We start from the raw sequence: 12,873 nt of genomic DNA on the forward strand, positions 1-12,873 counted from the left end.
GCAGCGGAGGCGGACCCTGAGGGGCGGAGCGAAGGAGGGGTAAAAACTGGCCGGCGGACCGCGGGCTCCGCTCCGCGGACTTTTACGTTCAGCAAGACTCGGGCGGGCATTACGGAGACAAGGTGTAGCTGGCCCTCAGGAATGAGGTTTCCGCTTGAGACTGGGGGGCATAGCTTTCCGTGGCTAGGACCCCCTTCTTGGCTCCAGAGATCATCTCAGTGAGGAGAGGGATCCCTTTTGAGGCTGTGTGCTCAACTGACACCTTGGAACATAGGTCCCTAAGTCTAGAGAGCAAATCTAGCCTGGATCTCCGGACTAGAAATGAGGTTGTTCTGGGTTGATTACCTGTCCCTGGGATGGAGCTCTCATTTGGGAGCTCCGTGGAGCTGGGGGGTCCCATCTCAGAATCAGGGTATAATTTGGGATTTCTAAACGGGAGTCCCCCAGCTTATTATCAAGAGTGTCCGCCAAGACCTGGCCAGTGTGGCTCAGTTGGTTGAGCGTCGTCCCGTCCCCCGGAAAGGTTGTTAGTTTCATTCCCGTCGGGGCACATGCCCGGATTGCGGGCTGGAGCCTCCGGTAGGGGGCGTGCAGGAGGCAGCCCATCCATGTTTCTTCCTCTCTCTCTCTAAAAACCAATAAAAATAGTTTTAAATGTTTTAAAATTGATTTTAGAGAAAAGGGAGAGAGAGAGAGAGAGAGAGAGAGAGAACATCGATATGATCAGCTGCCTCCAGCTACCACCACCCCCAACCAGGGATAGAGCCCGCTACCCTGACTGGGAATGGAACCGGCGACCTTTTGGTACATGGACCAGTCTCAACCAACTGAACCACACCGGCCAGAGCAATAAAATATCTTAAACACACACACACACAAAGTGTCCGCCAAGGGCCTGGTACGCAGCTTGTATTCCTGTCCACTGCCGAAATCCAACAGGGGGGATTCGCTAAACTGGAGTCTCCCCTTCCATGGGGAGCAAACTGCAAGAAGGTTTTCGGGAATAGGAAACACAAGGAGCGCAGTTGCAAGTGTGATCCCTGCTTGATCTGCCCAGCATGGGGGGTCTGGGAGCACTGGATCTGCGGACCTTGCACCCAACTGGAGTCGTTCTCCCTCATTCGCAGCCTCAGGATACGTCTGCAGTCAACTAATCAATTTGTCTGATTGTTTTGCGTGAGGAGCCCAGGTGGCTCACAAAGGAGACGGACAGGAGACGATTTGGGGACCCAGTTTAGAGAATTGGGGGAAATGATCGACATGAGGTTGAGCCTATAGATAAGAGTCAGGCCAGGGCGGGCGAATCTGGGATCTTAACTTCAGGGAAAGGGTATGGACCGGGTGTTTGGTTGGTTGCTAAGGAGAGGTTGGAGACTACCGGAACTTGCGAGTGATGGGTGAAAGTAAAAAAAAAAAAAAAGTAGCCAATGAAAAGAGTGCTGCATGACTTGGGGTCCAATCAGTGAGGGGGAGTATTCTGGGACGTACCAATATGTTAATTAAGCAGGGGGCATCTGGGAGAAAACATAACCGAGAGATCAACAAGGTAAACCTTGGAAAAGGAGAACATTGGAAATACAGCTCCTATGGCGCCCGAAAGTCAGGGTAAGAGGAACTTCCCTCGGGCCGCGAGTCCTGATGGAGGTATGACAGAGAATTCCCCCTGTAGGTGCTTGGCGTGGTGCGCTCCGCTTGATCACATGAGCCGGTTTCAAGATGGCGGCAGGGGTGGCCGGGTGGGGGGTTGAAGCGGAGGAGTTCGAGGATGCGCCCGATGTGGAGCCGCTGGAACCCACGCTCAGCAACATCATCGAGCAGCGCAGCCTTAAATGGATCTTCGTCGGGGGCAAAGGTGGCGTTGGCAAGACCACCTGCAGGTAAGGAGGCCGCGGCGGGCGCCGGGGAGACCGGTGGGATGTACCACTAGGCGAAGGGGACGGACGGCCAGGGGCCGGCTTTTCCACCCCGAGCCGGGCCACGGGAGGTGCGCCGGGGTCTTCCGGGATGTTCTCTCCAGAAGCTACCTGGAGCAAATGGGAGATACCTCCTGAATTCAGGCCTGGCACCCTCTGCGTTGGACCATTCCCGTTAGGGCTCAAGGGCCGAATCACACTGAACCCAGCGCGCAGGGGCCGGGAGAGCACTTACATGTCCCCGTCTGCCGGGCCATACCCCAGTGAGCTCCGGGTCGGGGGAGGGGCACCGGAACAAACCATCCTAGTCTGGTGAAACTTACTATTCTGTGTCCACGTGGGGATGGGGTTGTGGTGAACGGAGGGAAAGAGGGTACGTGATCAGACTATTCCAGTCAACCGGTAGGAGAGGGAGGGATTCCTGGGGGCAAATTATCCTGAACAAATGGGACTGAACCATCCCGAGTGGAGTAGGAGGTTCAAGGGACCCCTTAGCTTAGCGTTGAGGGGGTGCAAGGGACCCCTTAGTGATGCTGGCTGGACAGCTGGACCATGCCATTCTGTGCCAGCAAACAAGAAGCAGGCATCAGGCCAGACTGAACCTCGCTAGAGTGGTCTTAAATAAGGTCTGAGAAGGCCCCTGTACAGAAATTGAGGATTGATCCCGCAATTACCCTATTCTCAGGGCCGCTGCTTCTGAGCCTCACGTCTCCCCATGCAGACCTAGGGAGCAGACCCTGACCCCTTACTCCCTACCTCTTGACCTTTTCCTTGCCCAGCTGCAGCCTAGCAGTCCAGCTATCCAAGGGGCGGGAGAGTGTTCTTATCATTTCTACGGACCCAGCCCACAACATCTCCGATGCATTTGACCAGAAGTTCTCCAAGGTGCCCACCAAGGTCAAAGGCTATGACAACCTCTTTGCCATGGTGAGTAGAGCAAGGCTCAGCTCCCCATTCTGGCCAAGGCCCATTCAGGTCTTTCCTGTGAACATCTACCATTGGCTACAATGTTTTGCCCCGTCTACATCCTTTGTCATTCCAGTTTCACCCCTTCTTCAACTAACCCACAGGGAAACAACTGAGGAATGCTTGTGGAGAAAAAGGAAGCCAGAGTGACTGGAGCTTAGTGAGCAAGGGGAGGGAGACATCGGAGAGGTCAATCAGAGCCATGTGGTGTAGGACTTTGTAGGTCACTGGGAGCAATTTGGCCTTGAATCCAAGTTTAATAGGAAGCTGTTCATTTTGAGCAGGGCAATGTCATAGCCTTGACAAGTTCCCTGTGGCTGCCATGCGGAGAATCCTATATAATAAAAGCCTAGGTGGCTTTATGCCCTCGCGCAACAACCTTGTGTGACACTGCCACAAGATGGCCGCCCTCATGTTGTCGCAAGATGGTCGCCACAAGATGGCCGGCAGGGAAGGACAGTTGGGGGTGAATAGGCCAGCAGGGGAGGGCAGTTGGGGGTGACCAGGCCGGCAGGGGAGAGCAGTTGGGGGGGGACCAGGCCTGCAGGGGAGGGCAATTGGGGGCCATCAGTCTGGCAGGGGAGGGCAGTTGGGGGCCATCAGTCCAGCAGGGGAGGGCAGTTGGGGGTGGTTCGGCCGGCAGGGGAGGGCAGTTGGGAGTGATCAGGCTGACAGGGGAGAAGTTAGGCATCAATCAGACCGGCAGGGGAGCGGTTAGAGGATGATCAGGCAGGCAGGCAGAAGCGGTGAGTAGCTAGGAGCCAGCAGTCCCGGATTGTGAGAGGGATGTCTGACTGCCAATTTAGATCGGGCCCAATCTAAACCGGCAGTTGGACATACCTCAAAGGGTCCCAGATTGGAGAGGGTGCAGGCCAGGCTGAGGGACAACCCCCCCCTCCGCCGCGCACCCCCGTGCACGAATTTCGTGCACTGGGCCTCTAGTGGATTATAAATTAAGGCTGGAAGTAAGGAATTAACAAGGAGTCTGGGGCAGTGACCAGGCAAGAGATGTTGGCAGCCAGTACTAAAATGGAGGCAGAGTGTTGGGGGAGAAAGGTTGGTTTTGGGTTGTCTCTTGGAAATAAAGCAATACAGCTGCTTGGTTGTAATGGGGGAGAGACAGAGAGAGAAACATCAATGTGTCTCACATCGATTAGTTGCCTCCCACACACTCCCTGATTGGGGCCGAGGATCAAGCCTGTAACTAAGGTACGTGCCTTTGACCGGAAATGAACCTGGCACCCTTCAGTCCACAGGCCTACACTCTATCCACTGAGCCAAACTGTCTAGGTCTAAATACATCTCTTGGGTGGCCCTGGGGAGCTGGGATGAGGAAGACTAGGAGAGAAGCAGGTTTAGAAGGGACAAGTCAAGAATTCTATTTTGACCCCAGTGAATCCAAGATGCCCACTGGACATCTCAGTGGGGATACCAGGACAGTGGCTTAACTATGTGAGCCTGGGGCTCAGAGGAAGTTGATAGTGATTTGGGGGTCATTGTCCCAAGGGTGGTATTTAAAGCTGTGTAAGTAAAGGAGAAAATGAGAGAACAGAGAGGCCCAGAAACAACCTGAGGGCATGTCAGCATTTAGGGTCCAGAAGTGAAGGAGGCTGAGAAGGAGTCACCAGGGAGGTGGGAGGAGAGCCAGAGGTTATCGTCTCCTGAGCGCCAGGAGGACAAAGGAACTTGGGCAGAAAGAGGTTGTCTGCTCCAGCGGGTACATCAGTTTTAGAGAGACCACTGGTGAGTGGGGGCAAAAGCCTGTCTGGAATGGGTGAGCTGAGGAAATGGAGACAGTGATCGCTGTGATGGGGGGCTGAGAAATGGGGCCATCACTAGAGGGAGACAGAAGGGGGGTTGAGGAGGGCTTTTTTGAGAAAGGAGATGCTGGAGCATGTTTGTCAATGCAAGTACTTTACCAGGGAGGGACAGTAATGTTGCAGGAAGGAGTGAGGATGCTGACAGAGAGGACTGCCCTCAGGTGGGAGTGAGCTACATACAGCGCACAGACCTATTACATGGACTCCTCCAGGGCCAGGGATGCGGAGGCAAGGTGGAGGGACTGGGGCATTTCCTGGGGGGAAGGGATAAGGGTGTTGACAGCCAATGGCTTTTCTTTCTCTCTGAGGCCCAGGTGAGGCACAAGTCTCAGCAGAGAGCAAGGAGCGAATGGGACAGAAGGGGGGTGAGGAGGCATAAACACTCGCCAGAGTGGATTGTCTGGCTGTTGAGTGCCCATTGGAATTTGTGATTAGGAATGGGGAGCAAGGTGGGAGTTATTTGTCAGGTGTGCTCCTCTCGTGTTCACCTCAGTGTAGCCACCAGAGACCCAGGAATAACCAGGATGGGGATTTTGCCAACCACAGAGGGAAGGGGGAGTGTTTGTAGAGGCAGCCGATGGAGCCTGGGCTGGATAAGGGTGCCGGCCAAGAGGGACACTGACAGTGAACTGGGGTCAGGGGAGAGGGAATGAGGTGGCCCAAAGAGGTTTAAATAACTGAAGCAGGCCCAGCTGGCGTGGCTCAGTGGTGGAGCATTCACCCATGAACCAGGAGGTCACAGTTTGATTCCCAGGCAGGGCATGTGCCCTGATTTCGAACTTGATTCCCAGTAGGGGGCTTGCAGGAGATAGCCAATAGATGATTCTCTCATCATTAATGTTTCTATCTCTCCCTTCCTCTCTGAAATCAATATAAACATATTTAAAAAATAATAGCCCAACCGGTGTGGCTCAGAGGTTGAGCATCGACCTATGAACCAGGAAGTCACAGGTTCGATTCCTGGTCAGGGCATATGCATGGGTTGTGGACTCCATCCCCAGTGTGGGGCATGCAGGAAGCAGCCGATCAATGATTCCCTCACATCGTTGATGTTTCTATCTCTCTCCCTTTCTCTTCCTGTCTGAAATAAATAAAAATATATTCTAAAAAATAAATAAATAAAAAAAATATATTCTAAAATAATAATAATAACTGAAGCGGGAGGCAAGGAGGCCCAGGTCAGAGAATGGGGTATGTGAGCTCAGACGTGATTCAGTGTCTAGGAATAACCCATCAAGGGTGTGACTGGGTGTGATAAGTGGGGCAGTGGATACACAAGCTCTATGCAGGGAAGTGGACCTCTGAGGCCAGTGAGGGGGACTTCATCACAGGACCTGTGAAGTCACCAAGAAGAGGTGACATAGGAGGAGGAGAGAGAAGGAGGCATCGAGTCCAGGACTGGCCAGAGTCCCCAAGGATGGTCATATCTTTGTGGATTCCACATCTATGTTGAGGACGTCCTGTGTGCCAGACAGTTCCTGGTGTCCTCATAGGGCTGACATTCTGGGTGGGGAGACAGATGAGAAATGTGATGAGCATATCATGTGAAGGGAGGCTGGATGTTAAGCAGAAAGGAAGGCGGGACAGTGAGGACTGTGTCTGCCCTGTTAGGTGAGATGGTGAGGGAAGACTCACATTAGAGAAAATCTGGAAGCAGTCAGGGGCCGGGTCGGGGAATAGCCGGTGAAAGCCCTGCGGAGGGCTTTGGCTTCCCTCTGTGGACACTGATCCCAGTTTGCAATTTTCCATCTGTTTTTTAACCCTTTGCTCTCGCTTGCTTTTTTCTCGATTCCTTTATTCTACTCGGGATTTAATTTTTTAAATACCCCAGATTTTACAAAGCGCGGCGGTAGAATAAAAAACTGGAGTTTCTTTTCATACAAGCTTATTTATTTGGATTTTTTTATATTTCAAATTATTGATACATTCAAAGAGTAATTTTAATCTCTATAATTTTTCATGGTGTGATATTTTTTGAAACATTCACCCACATGAAGACCTGGTTTACATTCACATGTTTCGCAAATATAAATCGTCTCTCTTCTTCCTCCTTTGATTTTTCTGTTAGAACAAACAACACAATCTTTGTGTTTTTCGTTAGGGTGAGGTGTGATTATATGGAGCTTTCCATCTAAACGTTGCTCTAAGTTAGTGGATAATAATCTACCCCTGGAAGTTAGTGTACCACCTCTGAATTCTCCAACAAGATCATGTACTAGTTTCCTAATAAATTTCACATGTGTTATCGGTTTTTCATTTTTTCTTTTTTGGCATCAGTTGAGACGGCATTTACATTTTACTTGTCCTTTCATGCTAATGAAAACAAGAAAAGATACTGGAAAAATAGACAAAAATCCCCCTTCTCCCCGCGGTGAAACTACGTGTCGAGTGTGGCTCGACATATGAGCTGCTACCGATGCTAACCGTGTCGAGTCACACTTGACATCTGAGTGCAAAAGGTTAAAATTGTTTGGCCCTTTGTGCAATTGGAAGACCTTAATGCCTGAGGGAGGGCCATGGCACCTTGGGGGCCTCCCCAGCCTCTTCCCTGATGGGAGCTGATGCAGGGCTGAGGTTGGGGCCCGCTACGGGCTCCCCTGGCTCTGGTGCCCACCCAGGTGAGAAGGCCCTGGAGTAGCAGTAGCAGCCTGAGTCTCGATCCCTTGTGTCCCCCCCCCAGGAGATTGACCCCAGCCTTGGAGTGGCAGAGCTGCCTGACGAGTTCTTCGAGGAGGACAACATGTTGAGCATGGGCAAGAAGATGATGCAGGAGGCCATGAGCGCTTTCCCAGGCATTGACGAGGCCATGAGCTATGCAGAGGTCATGAGGTCAGGCCCAGCAGGCTAGTGCTGCCTGGGACTGGGGTGGAAGAGGGAGCAGAGTGGGCCTGACCTTCATCTCCCCGCAGGCTGGTGAAGGGCATGAACTTCTCAGTGGTGGTGTTTGACACGGCGCCCACGGGTCACACGCTGAGGCTGCTCAACTTCCCCACCATCGTGGAGCGGGGCCTAGGCCGCCTCATGCAGATCAAGAACCAGATCAGCCCCTTCATCTCACAGGCAGGCAGGGCCCCAGGGCATCCAGGTGTCCCCCTGAGTGGGAGCCAGTCCCCAGGCCCCCAGATGTGCAGTGACAAAAGCATTTCTCACAACTCCTCTGGGTCCACGATTCCCAATGGGGGGGAGGGGAATCTTCATTATGGGGGACTTGGTGTCCCTGCCCCTACCTGCTGAGTACCCCAGACAGCTTGAAAGCACATATTCCAGAGCCTGACAGCCCAGGTTCAAATGTTTTGCACTCTAACGTGACCTAAGGCAGGTCACTTCATCTCTCTGGGCCTCACCTTCCTTGTCTGTCAAATGGAGAGCATGCAAGTGTCCCTGTTGTTATTAGCATGATCACATGACAACCCCACTTCTACACACATCCCACCTCCAAGGTGGTGTGTGTGATCCCCCTCTGGGTACCTGTGTCCCAGATCAGTCACATTTGTAGAGCGCTTACTTTGTGCCAGGCACTGTTCTGAGCACATGACATGTTTCAGTTCATCTAGCATACCAGCCCTTGGAGGTAAGGCCTACACATGGGGAAACTAAGCATTCCGGTCAAGCCACCTGGCTGTAGTCCCCCAAAAGAGGCAGAGCTGGGATTTGCCCCCTGGGGTCTGTTCAAGGGCCCAGGCTTTTAACCACTGGGAGGTGGTTAGCAGGCCCCCAACCTAGGAGGTATAATGGCCCCAGGTAAGCCTCAAGCCCTCCCATGTCCTCCCCCCAGATGTGCAACATGCTGGGCCTAGGGGATATGAACGCAGACCAGCTGGCCTCCAAGCTGGAAGAGACGCTGCCTGTCATCCGCTCTGTCAGCGAGCAGTTCAAGGATCCTGTGAGTCATGGTGCACATAGACAGTGAGAGGCCCCGGGGCCAGCACCTGGCCCTCACTGTCCTCTCACATCCTGCAGGAGCAGACGACTTTCATCTGTGTGTGCATCGCCGAGTTCCTGTCTCTGTACGAGACGGAGCGGCTGATCCAAGAGCTGGCCAAATGCAAGATCGACACGCACAACATCATCGTCAACCAGCTCGTCTTCCCAGACCCTGAGAAGCCCTGCAAGATGTGTGAGGCCCGCCATAAGATCCAGGCCAAGTACCTGGACCAGGTGTGCATGCCCAGCCATCCACCCAGCCCTCAAACCTCTGATCTTGGCAGTGGGGACCCGGCCCATCCTAACCATGGCACCCCCGGTCATTTATTCTGCGCTCTGAATCTTTGCTCCATCCTCCCTCTGACCTCTGCCCGAGCCTCCTGCTCTTCACCCCTACTTCAGTCCCTTCCCCCAATTCTGGCCATGAAGGAATATGGCTGGCCTGGCCTGGATACCTCTGACCCTGGGGAGCCAGCGGTCCAACCCTGGAAACTCTGACCTCACTGGCACCACTCCCACCTGTGACCCTGTGAAGACTGACCCTGGGAGGCCCCCATCTCAGCCCCTTGGATCTACCCACATTCTGTCCCTGCCTGCAGCCAGCCCCCTGACCAATGTCCTCTGCTCCCTGCCCTGGCCACAGATGGAGGACCTGTATGAAGACTTCCACATTGTGAAGCTGCCTCTGCTTCCCCATGAGGTGCGGGGGGCGGACAAGGTCAACACCTTCTCTGCCCTCCTCCTGGAGCCCTACAAGCCGCCCAGCACCCAGTAGCACTGCTGCCAGCCCCAGCCGCTACCATTTCCACCCACTCTCCACCCCACCGGGGTAGAGTTTGCACAAAGTCCCCCCCATAGTACAGGGGGAGCCACTTGAGGTGGGAGGCGGGGAGGGGGTCTGTTCCCCCTGGTGGGGCTGGGGTGGCTGTAGCTACCCCTCACCTCTCCCGCCTCTCGCTTCTCAATAAAATGATCTTAAACTGTGGGTATTGATACAAGGATTTTGGAGTCAGCGCCTCCATGAACAGTTGTACACTGCACAAAGAGTCACAGCTAGAGGGACGCAGTCACAACAGACTAACAAAGATGTGTGTTTATCATGGCAATTTTGGAAGGTGGGTGTCTTCAGTAAGGGGATGCTTTTTCTAGCTCTGTAGGGGTAGGGGTGTCCCTGCCATAACGCCTGAATTGGCATATACCCCCTTCCTTTGAGGCTCAACGGGTGTGGGAACCAGGAGGCCCATTGGAGAACCTCAGGCAGGTGGGGGGCGGATTAGGCAGGCAGCGGCCCAGTACTGCCTGCTGTTTGGTTTGGAAATTAGTGGGCACCCTGGGCAGAGGCTGGGCTGGCCAGACTAGGGATTAACAGTCTCCACCCCCCAATTCCTAGCCCTCCCCCTCCGTGGGATGGAATCCACTGCACCCAGCACAGCTACAACCAGGAACAGATTAGGTGACATGATGGTAGAGGACTCAGGCCAGAGGTATCCCTGAAGTCCTATCCTAACTTAGAGCCATCTCACTGAGTGGCCTCACGTTTTCCTATAGTTTGAGCTTCATCTCTAAAATGGAGGCAAGTGTGGCCAGTCACAGAGCCACGGGACAAATTCACCTGACCCTGGAAGCATCAGTTGGCACAGCACCCTGAAGGCATCCAGTGGGCCCCCTTATCCCCTTCACTCCGCAGCTGCCTGGACAGCCACGTTCGTCCCCACCTGGGGGACCCAGCACTGGCATGACCTCGTGTTTGCAGGTTCCAAGCCAGAGCTGGGTGGGGGTGAGGAAATGGACAAGAGGTACGTGAGGACACGCATGAGTCAGGAAGTGTTCAAATTGTGCACACCCAGGGTCTGGGTGTGTGAGGGTGTGCGTGCATGTAAGGGGAACCCAGCCACAAGCCCAAACGTGTCCTGGACTCGATTGTACTGGGTGTGCACAAGCGGGTGTGGGCATGTTGGGGTGCATTTGTAAACAAACAGTAGTGCAGCCTGTGGCAAAGACCCCTGGCTCCCAGCTGAACCACCTGGGTTCAAATCCCAGCTGTGCCGTCAAAGGGCGGTGTCATTTGAGCCTCAGTTTCCCTACCAGATAGTGGGAATGACGAACACCAACTTCATAAGCCTGCTTGTAAGGACTCAGGGAGGTGAAATAAGTAACGTCTTTACAAAGGCTACTATTCCTTGTTACAATTAAGCCTGTGAACTAGCTTGGGCAACCTGCCCCTAGCCCAGCGGGCGTCCGGCAGTCAGAAGTGTGTGGGGACCCTGTGAACTGGAGGAGGGAGATGGGCACGGGGAGGGGAGAAGCTGGCTGCAGTGTGTATAAATATACATCCTAGGGAGGGGGGGCTCTGGTCAGGAATGGAGCTGCATCAACTTGAAGCCTGTCCCCTGCCCCCCGCCCCACCCCGGAGCCAACAGCTAGCAGTGCCAACCTGCATCCACTTTTATGGGCTGTCCGGCAGCTGGACAGCGAGAAGCGGGTTTGAGGGTAGCCAGCCTGGGCCAGTTCCTAATTACCCCAGGCGGGGCAGACATATGCCAGGCCTGGAACAAGGTGTCCTGGCTGGCAGGGCTTCCGGGTGGAGCCGCGTAAAGCTATCCACATTCCTAGCGTACAAGGTAGACTGGAGGGGCCCAGGGTCTGGACCTCAGAGCTTTCACCCCTCCCACACCAGGCTGAGGCTGCGTGTTTGAGGAATGGGACAGGGAGGCTGCCTGTGCCAGGCTAGGAGTGTCCACTCTGTAGGTGTGTGTGTGAAGGGGGGACATCTCTCCTGCATCCATGCCAAATGTGGGCACAAGTTCTTGTGTCCCCAAGCTTGTGTGTTCACGGCAATGCTGAGAGGGCCTGAGATCTGAGGTGCGTCTATGGGGGAGGAGGGTGTCTGCACCCCACACTAAGGGGGCATTAGAGAGGGGTGTCTCATCCATGTGCAAATGCAGGCGAGTTTCATGGGTGATGGGTATGACCTGTCTGGATGGGACTGTTGAGGGTCTGTGACTGTTGAAGAGGGGTCACTTTTGTATGAGTGTGTCCTTGCAACACTGATAGATCTAAGGCCCCCAGGAGCGTGTGCAGCTGTGTAGAGAGCAGGCATTCCCACATATGTTGTGTGACCACGGACGTGTCTTCGTGCAGGGAAGATCAGGAGTAAATGTGCGCTACCACCCGCTGTGAGACGGTGTGTGGCGGTGTGTGAAGACTCTGGGCTCTGGGTGGGGTCTGCACCTGGCTGGTGTGTCTGTGTTGAGGGAGGCTGACTTTGTGCCTGGGTCTACGATGTATGTGTCTAAGTACAGTACATCTTTGTGCAGTATGATTACAGGTGACTGTGGAGTGAACTAGCCCCACTGAGCTGTGTGTGTGTGTGTGTGTGTGTGTGTGTGCGTGCGTGCGTGTGTGTGTGTGTGTGTGTGTGTGTGTGTGTGACTGGGAAGGACACAGTCCCCGCCCCCTCCCCCAGCTCTGGGTCCAAGATCCCTTGGACCTGCCAGTGACTGCCAGGGAGAGAGACAAGGAGGAGCGAGGGAGGCCTGGTTGGAGTTCTCCCCCTGCTCCAGGTAACTAACTGGCCAGACTTCTACAAATTTCTGAGGCTGCAGCCCAGGGGTGCGGGCCAGGGAGGGCCTGTCCACGCCCATTCCTCAGCCCCCTCCCACTCCAGGGTCTGGCTTAAGCTACACCCAACGTCGAAGCCACCTGCCCATCTTGTGTGTCCTGCGCCTGCCACCAGGTGAGAAGGGCCCAGGCCCAGGGGAATAGGGGACCCTGAGGACAGGGGGGCTTGTGGGCAGGAATCAGGCAGCAATCCATCAGAATCCTCAAGGTATGGGGTGGAGAGCTTGGAAGGCTGGAGAATGAAGAGAGGAAAGATCAAGGAAACTCAGAAGAAGGGGAAGGATAATTAAGTGGGTAGGGTGAGAGGCGGGGCAGCTGTGCAGGGGAAGGGGCCAGCTTGGGGCGGGGCGGGGAGGGGGGGGGGAAGCTGCAGGAGGGAAGCTGGGGGCCTGGAGGCTTGAGGATGGCTTCCTAGGGCTTCAAAAGGGAGTGCAGGGCGGGAGGAAGGGCAGAGACTGGGAGCTAGGGGAGGGGGGTGGGACGGGTGGGATCTGAGAAAGGAATGGGGGTGGGGCAGTCTGAGAACCCAGAAACGGAGGCACTGGGGACTCCGGGAGTAGGGGAAGCTGTAGATGGAGCCCAGGTAAGGGGGTGGGATGGGATGGGATAGAAGGCACCTCGGTTGACTC

General features: G+C 54.6%; 1 protein-coding gene across 2 annotated transcripts; it reads left to right on the top strand.

The window, feature by feature from the left end:
* The first annotated feature begins 39 nt into the window (after nucleotides 1–39).
* On the top strand, nucleotides 40–9,608 carry GET3 (guided entry of tail-anchored proteins factor 3, ATPase). 2 transcript variants are annotated; one of them, XM_028134506.2, is made up of 8 exons: nucleotides 40–122; nucleotides 1,670–1,877; nucleotides 2,693–2,840; nucleotides 7,380–7,528; nucleotides 7,609–7,759; nucleotides 8,475–8,582; nucleotides 8,660–8,857; nucleotides 9,223–9,284. In XM_028134506.2, the coding sequence occupies exons 2-8, from the start codon at nucleotides 1,717–1,719 to the stop codon at nucleotides 9,232–9,234; spliced, it is 927 nt and encodes a 308-aa protein (XP_027990307.1). In that variant the 5' UTR covers nucleotides 40–122; nucleotides 1,670–1,716; the 3' UTR covers nucleotides 9,235–9,284. The 2 variants fall into 2 exon arrangements, with proteins under 2 accessions (XP_027990307.1, XP_008156163.1); XM_008157941.3 differs by having other exon boundaries at nucleotides 42–122; nucleotides 9,267–9,608.
* Nucleotides 9,609–12,873: the final 3,265 nt, after the last annotated feature.

Source organism: Eptesicus fuscus, chromosome 6 (assembly GCF_027574615.1).
Source record: "Eptesicus fuscus isolate TK198812 chromosome 6, DD_ASM_mEF_20220401, whole genome shotgun sequence".
Lineage (NCBI taxonomy): Eukaryota > Metazoa > Chordata > Mammalia > Chiroptera > Vespertilionidae > Eptesicus > Eptesicus fuscus.

Excerpts from the sequence above, each read along its gene's own strand:
- GET3 (XM_008157941.3), top strand. The coding sequence starts at position 1,717 with ATGGCGGCAGGGGTGGCCGGGTGGGGGGTTGAAGCGGAGGAGTTCGAG. Across the intron at positions 1,878-2,692 it reads GTTGGCAAGACCACCTGCAG|CTGCAGCCTAGCAGTCCAGC; the intron begins GTAAGGAGGCCG and ends TTCCTTGCCCAG. Across the intron at positions 8,858-9,266 it reads AGGCCAAGTACCTGGACCAG|ATGGAGGACCTGTATGAAGA; the intron begins GTGTGCATGCCC and ends CCCTGGCCACAG.